General features: G+C 36.3%; 1 protein-coding gene across 1 annotated transcript; it reads left to right on the top strand.

Moving 5' to 3' along the window:
* Positions 1-3,362: 3,362 nt before the first annotated feature.
* LOC138340783 (uncharacterized mitochondrial protein AtMg00860-like) lies at positions 3,363-6,047 on the top strand. Its single transcript, XM_069293004.1, has 2 exons — positions 3,363-3,472; positions 5,642-6,047. Exons 1-2 carry the CDS (start codon positions 3,363-3,365, stop codon positions 6,045-6,047), a joined length of 516 nt encoding a protein of 171 aa, XP_069149105.1.
* The last annotated feature ends 3,976 nt before the right edge of the window (positions 6,048-10,023 follow it).

Genomic DNA, 10,023 nt, shown 5'->3' on the forward strand with positions numbered 1-10,023 from the left:
TTAGATAGTTAAGTAAAGTCTACCTTTTAAATTTATCTAATTTATGAGTTATTCTTCCGCCTTTCTTGTCTTTAATTTCCATATTTTTATTTGTAATTCGTAGTAAAATTTTTATTATTTGGTATCAGAGCCATATTTGGATTCGTTCTTACAATTCTAATCTTAGGCTTGTTACTACAAAAAATAGAGTCAGATTCATTTTTCAAGAAAACCCAAATTTTTTATTTTGTTTGAGTCTTGCTTGAAGTTTCTAATCCTAGATTAGTGTTCACTAGAATTAGTGAGTTCGAATAAGAGATCTGATAGAGTTTGGGGTAATTGAAGGTTACATTATATTACTATTGAGTGGAGAAGTTTGAAGAAGATGCAATTGAGTTTTGAAATCTAAATGGTTTGGCAAGGAATTGAAAGTTAAAACTATTGGTGATTTTTTCCTACATTCAATGGAATCTCTATCTCAAATTTTATAAAATTCTGAGTAAAATCATTAAGGGTTAGTGTTCTTGACAGATATTCAAATCTTCAAGAATAAGGAATCTACAAAAAATGGTGTTTAATCCAAAAGGAAAGGAAAAAAAGTGGATAAGTGTTAGTGCACAAAAGAATTTACCAAAAGGGGTAAGGAATAAAGTAAAAAGTTCATCGGAGCCATAAAAGCACAAAATCTGGAGGTCTTCAGGATGACAATCTTGTCCATTATGTGAAGCAGAAGTGTTGAGACAAGCTCTGGGATTTTTATTTCTCGTGATCCTTCTGGCTTCTCTCCCCATTTTTGTGACGTTAATGCATAATCGAATTCATAGTATTTTCCTAGTTTGGGTGTTCCACGATCGGCTCTGCTTTGAATTACTCGGTAGAGGATGTTGATCCATGATTTCTTGGAATTTGAGATACTTTACAGAGTTGATTTTACCCACACACTCTGGCTGGTATTAGGCAGGCCCTAAGAGTAATAACTGACTCACTTGGCTGGCATTGGGCATGACCCAAGGGGTTAGCTAGCAGGGTAGTTGTATATAAGTTACATGAGGATCTCTTCAAAGTTTACAGGCCTGCACTCTCTGTCTTGATAGGGCAGGGACCGGTGAGTGTTAGATGGTACACTTAGTTACCTTGGGCAGGCCCCTGAATGTTAGCCTATTGGGCAATTGGAATCGGCCTTTTGGAGGGTAATTTTTATGCCACACGTTATGCCCCCGTATGGAACTCACCAAAACGGGTAATACCCTAAAGTTGCTGGCGGGCTAGGTGGCCCGATGTGGAAGTCAAATTTTTTTATTGCATTTGAGTTATTTGTTGTGTCAGTTTGTAACTGTAGTTTTGTCTTCTCTATGTACCTGTCCTGCTTATGAAGTTCGTGTGGGTTCTTGTTTGCTTATGATTGACTATACTTAGCGGGTCTTATTGGGTGCCTAGCTAGTTTCAAGTTAAATATCCATACACTAGCTCTTTGATTATTCTTCTCTTATTCTTATTGACCTTTGTTCGTGTTTGATTCTATCCTTTTCGTCTATTTTAACCTATCTTGATCAGTCGGCCTATGATTCCTACTCATGCTACTACATCTGTTGTTGTAATGCATGTTATACCTCGAAAATCCAAGGACCTAGGCTAGAGTCTCACATTGAGTACAATGTGTAAAAATGTCGTATGATCATGTTATAAATGTTAAGGAAGACTTAATAATACTTTAAAAAGGGAATTTAGCTTAGCACTGAGTGAACATGACAATGAGAGGTGTTCCTTCCTTATAGAAAGGTAGGTTCTCCAAATGTCGCATGAGGTTGAAACTACAATGCAAATTAGCAAAAGAGAATTTCTAGTAACAATATCTTAGTTCCTTAACTATGTGCCCCCATAGGAAAACTAGCTAGTGGATCCATGTAGACGCTATTATGATGTATATGTCTTACCTTGGCAAGTAGGATGCCCTCCTTCGGTGTAAGGGGTTGACACTAGATTTCATGTGTAACTCACATGGTTTAATGTCGGTTATGGCGAGGTTTCCTAAAAGTAAAATGAATGAATGCAAGTAATAGATGAATCTTAACTAGGATGACTTGAGAGGTGTACTTAGTTTGAGTAAAGGTATGTGACTTTGCCTATTCATTGCAAAAGTGGATCTTGAGGGTAGTCCTGGGTTTGTTTCTTTTTATACATATGTTATAAATGAAATGCATCATGTTGATCCTGTATAATGTTGGTCTTATATCATGTTGGTTTCACTTGATATACATGGTGTTTGTCTAAATTTCTATGTATAAGGTTGACTACACTTGTTATGATGTTATAAATTTCTACGTACGAGGTTGACTACACTTGTTATGATGTTATATGATGTAAAGGCAATGCCTATGGTGTCTTTTCTAGTTTAATTAGTTTATGTAGGGTTATGGGGCTTATCATATTCATTGCACTAGTTGACTTGAATTTGGATTGTGAGTAGGGTCTTATGATATATTACTGAAATATTGCTTATAGCTTTACAGTGATGTGGTTCTTGAACATGTAATATGAAAATTTCATATTGTTGTTATGATATGGACTTGTATATGTTATTGGAATGTGCTTGAAAGCTTTTAATGTTGACTTGGCATGCTTATAAACAAAATGTCCCTTCTTGCATATGTTCAATGATTTAGTTGCATATGTTTCCATACTTAGTACATGTAGTTTGTACTAACCCATATTCTCTTCCATTTTCTAGACTAAGTGTAGGTTCGGACCATTGAAGACATTCCACTCCTTTCTTGACTGTTGTAATTTATATTTGAGACATATTGTAATGATGTAAGGGCTATATCTCAAATCTTGTAATCTTATATTATATGGTTCTGTGAGACAATTGTATGTCTATTTTTTATATATTAGAATTCTAAGTGAACTTCAAATTAAAAGCTTTAAATTTCTCTGTATTTTTGTTCTATCGATGATATGATGATGTATGCTAAGTGTTTGTCCAAAGCCATTAAGAGGACAACGATGCCGGTTCCTACAAGGGGGTTATCCCCGATCATGACAAACTTGGTATCAGAGAATGAGCTTAAACAATAATAGGAATAATGTCTCACAAATCCATTTTTATGTAGAGTCTTGTTCATATTGTGAAGTTCTCCACACATACGATTGAGAGGATAGGTGATGCTTACGAAATTCTTACTTTTTAGGTATTCTTAAGTCGATCCTCAAGATTCGTAACTCTGTGTTCTTTTCTTGTGGTTATAGGCTATGACTACTAGAAGGGAATCCGCAAGAAGGTTTGAAGAGGAGATTGCTAATGCTGGAGTTTCTCCCCAAGACAACCAAGCTCTTCCTTAAGAACAAGATCCTCTAGGTGACCAAGTATGGTCAATCCTCTGGTTATGACGGATCGAGAGATAAAGACAACTTTACTAAACTTGGCTCAAGCAATGACAATTAAAGCCCAATCTGTAGCCACTCATTCTCAAGCTATGGCGGCTCAAGAGAACCAGTAAGTTGCACTCGTGTGAATCAAAATTCTTGTACCATTGCTTCTTGCTTGAGGGACTTCCAAGGATGAACCGTCCCATGTTCTTTGGGTCTAAAGTGAATAAATATCCCCAAGACTTTCTTGATGCGGTTTATAAGATTTTTTATCCTATGGGAGTGAGTTCAAATGAGAAGGTAGAATTAGCCACTTATCAACTCAAGGGTGTGGCCCAAACTTGGCACACTCAATGGAAAGAAATAAGGCTTTTAGAGAAGGTCCCATAAGTTGGGGAGTATTTAGGAGGTCATTTCTTGATAGGTTCTTACGAAGGGAGAAAGTAAAGGCAAAAGTTGAAGAGTTCATCAACCTTCGTCAAGGAGGTATAAGTGTTCCAGAATACTCTTTGAAATTCCTAAGTTGTCCAAATATGCCTCTTCTTTGGTGTCCACTACTAGAGATGCAATCAGTTGTTTTGTGAGGGGTGTGTCCAATAATCTTGTGAAAGAGTGTCGTGCATCAATGATTCATGACAACTTGGACATTTCTCGTTTGATAGTGGATGCTCAAAATGTTGAGGAGAGTAGGTTTTAGAGGAAGAATAGGGAGATTAAGAGGGAAAGGCCCTATGATGGAGGTACTTCCAAGGGAAAGTTTAAGATTCAAGACAAACCCAAGTTCAAGAAAAGATTCTCCAACCAAAATCCTCCAAATATCCCAAAGGCACAAAAGAATAGGGTGTCTAACCCGAGGTCCCAAGGAGGAAAAAATGGTGGTTCACCAAGTAAGGTCCCACAATGCACCAAATGTGGCAATAGGCATGTGGGTAAATGTTTATGAGAACAAATAATTTGCTTTGGATGTAGAAAGAGTGGTCATATGGTTAGAGATTGTGTGATGGCCAAGAGTTAAGGAAAGGAGAGTAAGCAAGCACAAGCCAGTGGTCTAAATTCTGATGCTCCGAAGAAAAGCCTCTTCTATGCTCTCAAGTCTAGGGGTGATCAAGAGGTTTCTCCAGATATTGTTACCGACATATTGCAAGTAATTTAAATCAATGTTTATGCATTGTTAGATCCCAGTGCCACATTATCTTTTTGACTCCTTTAGTGGATATGAAGTTTGATATACTCCCTGATGTCTTAGTTCAACCTTTTTCAATTTCTACTTTAGTGGGTGACTCCGTTTTTGCTAAAAGAGTCTATAGAAGTTGTCCCATATAATCATCCGATAGAGTTACATTGGTTGATTTGGTAGAACTTGATATGTTTAAATTTAATGTAATATTGGAGAGGGATTGGTTACATGCTTGTTTTGCTTCAATTGATTGTAGAATGAGGGTAGTTAAATTCCAATTTCCTAATGAACCCGTTTTAAAATAGAAAGGGGAGGGGAATGAATCCCTAGATGTCAAATCATTTCATGTATAGAAGATTGTAAGATGATTTCTAAGGGATGTATCTATCACATTGTGAGGGTGAAGACCTTAGGTACAAAGCCCCTCCTTTGGAGTTGTTCCTCGTAATGAAGGACTTCTCGAATGTCTTCCCCAATGATTTACCCAAAATTCCGCCCAAACGGGAAATAGATTTCGGCATAGATTTGATGTCGGATACTTAACCCATTTAAATTCCTCCTTACCAGTGGCTCTGGCTGGGTTGAAATAATTGAAGGCTCAACTCAAAGATTTGCTTTATAAGGTTTTATACAACCAAGCATAGCTCCATGGGGTGCTCTGTTATTATTTTTTAAAAAGAAAGACGGGTCTTTTAAAATGTGTATTAACTACGACAATTGAAAAAGGTCACTATGAAGAATAAGTATTCTCTTCCTAGGATCGATGATTTGTTTGATCAACTCAAAGGTGAGAGTTACTTTCGAAAATTGATTTGATCTTGGGGTATCACCAACTAAAAGTTAGAGTTGGCATACCTAAAACGACTTTCCTAACAAGGTATGGTAATTATAAGTTTCTAGTAATGTCTTTTGGACTAACTACTGCCCGAAGTCTTTCATGGACCTTATGAATAGGGTGTTCCAAAATTATGTTGATTCATTTGTAATTGTCTTTATTGATGATATTGTTGTATATTTTAAGAGTGAGGATGAACACATGGGTCATTTGAAGGTAGTATTGCAAGTCTTCAAGGAACAAAAGATATTTTCTAAATATAGTAAGTGTGAATTTTGGTTCAGATCGATTGCTTTTGTTTGCCACATAGTTTCAAGTGAGGGTATAGAGGTTGATCCTATGAAAATGGAGGCGTTTAAGAATTGGCCTAGACCTTTGAATCAAACTGATACTCGAAGTTCCTTGGGTTTAACCGGCTATTATACGAGATTTGTTGATGGTTGTGCATCTATTGCTTCTCCATTGACATCCTTAGCCCAAAAAAGAGTAAAGTTTGAGTGGTCAAAAGCTTGTGAAAGTGGTTTTAAAGATTTTAAAGATAAGCTTATCTCTGCTCTAGTTTTGACTTTATCGGAAGGTACCGAAGGGTTTGTTGTGTATTTTAACGCTTCTCGAGTAGTTTTGGGTACTGTCCTCATGCAATATGGTAAGGTAATTGCATATTCCTCTATACAACTCAAGGTGCATTAGAAGAACTATACAACCCATGACCTTGAATTAGCGGCCATAATGTTTGCTTTGAAGTTATATAGAAACTATTTATATGGGGTGCATGTGGATGGGTTCACCGACCATAACAGTCTCTACTATGTGTTCACTTATAAAGAGTTAAATCTCAAGCAAAGAAGGTGGTTAGATCTATTAAAAGACTATGATATGAGTGTCTTATACCACCATGGGAAAGCCAATGTGGTTGCCGACGCTTTAATTCGAATGTCAATAGGTAGTTTGGCCCATGTTCGCAGTGATAATAATGAGTTAGGGAAAAAGGTTCATAGATTGGAGCAGTTGCGTGTTCAATTAGAAGATTCTCCCAAAGGGGTTTCATGGCTCATTATAACTCCGAGTCATATTTAGTGGTTTAGGTGAGGTCTAAGCAACATCTTGATCCTCTATTGATGGAATTGAAGGAATCGGTTCTTAGTAAATTCAATGAGTCATTCTCCCAGGGGGAATGATGTACTTAGATACCAAGGAAGGTTGTGCGTACCGGATGTGGATGATTTAAGGAAACAAATTACGGAAGAGGCTCATGGTTCCCAATATTCCATTTATCAGGGTGCCACCCAAAATGTATCATGATTTACAAAAGGTTTATTTTTGGAATATTTCAAGAAGGATAAACAGGAATTTGTGGCCAAATGTCCTTATTATCAACAAGTGAAGGACGAACATCAATGACCGGGAGGGTTAACTCAAGATATAACTATCCCTACTTGGAAATTAGAAGATATGAATATGAATTTCGTTGTGGGTTTGCCTCGCACACGAAGGCAAAATGATTAAATATGGGTTATTGTTGATAGGTTGACAAAATCTGCCTATTTTATCCCAGTCAAAGCTAGTTTTTCGGTGGACGAATCTGCTAAGTTGTACCTTAATGAGATTGTTAGTTTTCATGGGGTTCCCGTGTCTATCATCTTGGATAGGGGTCCCCGATTCACTTCTAGATTTTTGAAGGTATTCAATAGTGGGCTAATACCAAGGTGAAACTTAGCACCGCATTTCATCCACAAATGGATGGTTTGGTAGAACGAACCATCCAAACCTTGGATGACATGTTAAGGGCATGTGTCATTGATTTCAATGGTAATTGGGATGCCCATCTACCATTTATTGAATTTTCCTACAATAATAACTATCATTGAAGTATCGCCATGGAACCCTTTGAGGCCTTTTATGGGAGGAAATGTAGATCTCCAATTAGGTGGTTTGAGGTAGGTGAGTTTGCTCTAGTAGGTTCCGAATCAATCTATGAGGTTTTGGAGAAAGTCCGACTACTAAGGGATCGTTTGAAAACGGCCCAAAGTTGGCAAATATCTTATGCCGGCAATAAAAAGAGGGACCTTGAGCTTATGGTAGGTAACTTCATTTGTTTGAAGTTATCACCCATGAAATAGGTGATGAGGTTTGGTAAAAAAAGGATAAACTTAGTCCACGGTATGTGTGGCCTTATTCGATTGTGAAACGCATCGTAAAAGTTTCCTATGAGTTGAAATTACCTATTGAATTGGCTCTGGTCCATCCGGTTTTCCATGTGTAATGCTCAAGAAGTGCATAACTAATCCGATGTCTATCTTTCCTCTAGAAGGGTTAGAAGTCGATGCTAATCTTTCATATGAAGAGTTCCCGATTGAGATATTAGAGGAGCAAGTGAAAATGTTGAGGAATAAAGAAGTAGCTTTCATAAAATTTCTTTGGAAGAACCAACTAGTGGAAAAAGCTACTAGGGAGGTCGAGGACGACATGATGTCCCAATGTCCTGATCTTTTTTCTTTCTATTCTAGTCAAGGTTGAGGGTAGTAACTTCTCCTAGTTTGGTTTTGAAGGGTCTTAAGTGTGCTTTGAAACTTCTATGAATTTCCTTCATTATGTATGTTCTTGTGAAAAATCCATGTTTCATATATGTTTTAAACTATGTGTTCTTTATGCTTGATGATACTTTATTTCATGTTTGGTATAGTGAGTTATATGATATTTCTTGTGAAATTGCTCAGTGTGAAGTTAAGAAATTATGTAGTGCTTCTTGTTGAAAATCTGGAGCCATATGGAAAGAACAAGGTTAATCCTCCTCACAAAATATAATATTGAGAAAAGTGCGGATAATTGTTAGTTGATATAATTCTATCTTATATATGGTGTTTTGTTGTGCTGAGAAGGGAATGAATGTTTCCTCCTTTTATATTGAATTATTCTTATGTCTCATAGGTTGGTTGGGATGCTAGTGTTGACTCATAGTTCCGAAAAGATGTTTAAAGTGTCTTCAAGGATGAATGTTCCCCCGGGGGGGGGGGGATTGTTATACCAAGGAAATCCAAGGAACTAGGCTAGAGCCTCACCTAGAGTATAATGTGTAAAAATGGTGTTTCCAGTCCTAAACTAAAGTAATTAACTTCATTAGGATGTATTAGAGCCTAAACATCAAGAAACGACCAGGACGTTTGGAGACTAGTGAAAGTGACCTAGTGTGCCTTTAGGTTTTATATGGGGTTTGAAGAGTCGTATGAAGGTCAAAATTTAAAAATATTTAGGGTGGTACACCTTAGTGTGGGCTTGGGGTCAATACTTTCGGGTAAGACTCCCCAAGGACCACCCTAAAGACCCTAGAGGAGGACCCAAACATTTACCCCCAAAAGCTATCCAAGACAGTGTGCCATCGACGAGGCAAATGACGGTCCGTTGCTTGAATCACGCCCGTTAAATGGAGGTCTTAATTCCATACTTAGAATGTGGAACCTTGGATCCATTTTGAGGACTCTCTTAATCAAACCACGATTGCCAGGTTGGTCCATACATAGAAGGACAGACTGTCAATTGACTGCATCATTTGGTGCCTGCGAACTGGTGCACTACACGGACAAGCCAAGGGTGATTTGGTAAATTTCACCCTTGTCCAATTCAATGTAGGGTTGTTCTAATTTAGTTATTTTAGGTATAATAAGTAATTTTAACAATAACTATTATGATTTGTGTTGTTGGTAGTTGAAAATCCTCATAGAATTGATGAATTCCCTTTATGTAGTGTCTAATTTTAACAGAAGATGCATAACATTTTTTTTTATGTTGAATTTACAACCCTAGTTTTCTAATGTGGTGGAATGAAAATCAATCTTTTGCTAAACCCATAATGGTGTTTTTATGCGTTAGGGGTTACGACTATCATTACAATCTAATTGGCTATATTACTCATTAAAGGACCTGAAAAATAATTGTTAGAAAATCTACCCAACTAAGCATTAATATCAAATTTATATAAGACTCATATATACTCCTTCAAATTCTATTTTAAAGCTATTGTAGTATTTAATGGATAATGCATTAATATCAAATTGTCTTGACCCAAAATCGCAAGTTGTTATGAAAAGCAGGTATATGACTACATGAGGCTGTGCAACCTCCTCTTATTTCAACAAAACACCTATACTTTTATTTTCAAAATGAAATTATTTTTTTACCATTACATTTTTTATTTCTCATTGCACAAATGTGTGTCATATAATCTAAAATATCATTAAAATGAGTCTACACAAATTAAGATGGGTCACAGGGGAACCATACGTGACAATGACTAGTTGATAAAAAACAAAAAAGAAGAGATAAAAAGGTTATCTTTTTCATAAAAAAAGCAACTATATCACTTTTAAATCAAAATTTATTCTGATGTAAAATTACTTTTGTCTTTTTCTACTTCTATATGTTTTGGTTACAAACTCAATAAACAATTGATGTACTAGAAAACATCTTATTGTTATTTTAAAATTATACAATACAAACCATTTATTTCATGTTAAATATTCATCAATAGCACAATAATTTTCAACGATGACAAATCGACTTCTATTTGTTAATTTTCGTGAAGTTTATTAATTGGATGACCGTCTAAATTGTTGATATAACTTAGTCAAGCAACTTTTTAGTATATCAATTGGTAAATACTAGTTTAGAA

Source organism: Solanum lycopersicum, chromosome 1 (assembly GCF_036512215.1).
Source record: "Solanum lycopersicum chromosome 1, SLM_r2.1".
NCBI classification, from domain to species: domain Eukaryota; kingdom Viridiplantae; phylum Streptophyta; class Magnoliopsida; order Solanales; family Solanaceae; genus Solanum; species Solanum lycopersicum.

Bases quoted from the DNA above. Each gene is read 5' to 3' on its own strand.
- LOC138340783 (XM_069293004.1), top strand. From the start codon at position 3,363: ATGACGGATCGAGAGATAAAGACAACTTTACTAAACTTGGCTCAAGCA. The intron at 3,473-5,641 runs GTAAGTTGCACT...ATTTTGGTTCAG, and splicing joins ATGGCGGCTCAAGAGAACCA to ATCGATTGCTTTTGTTTGCC.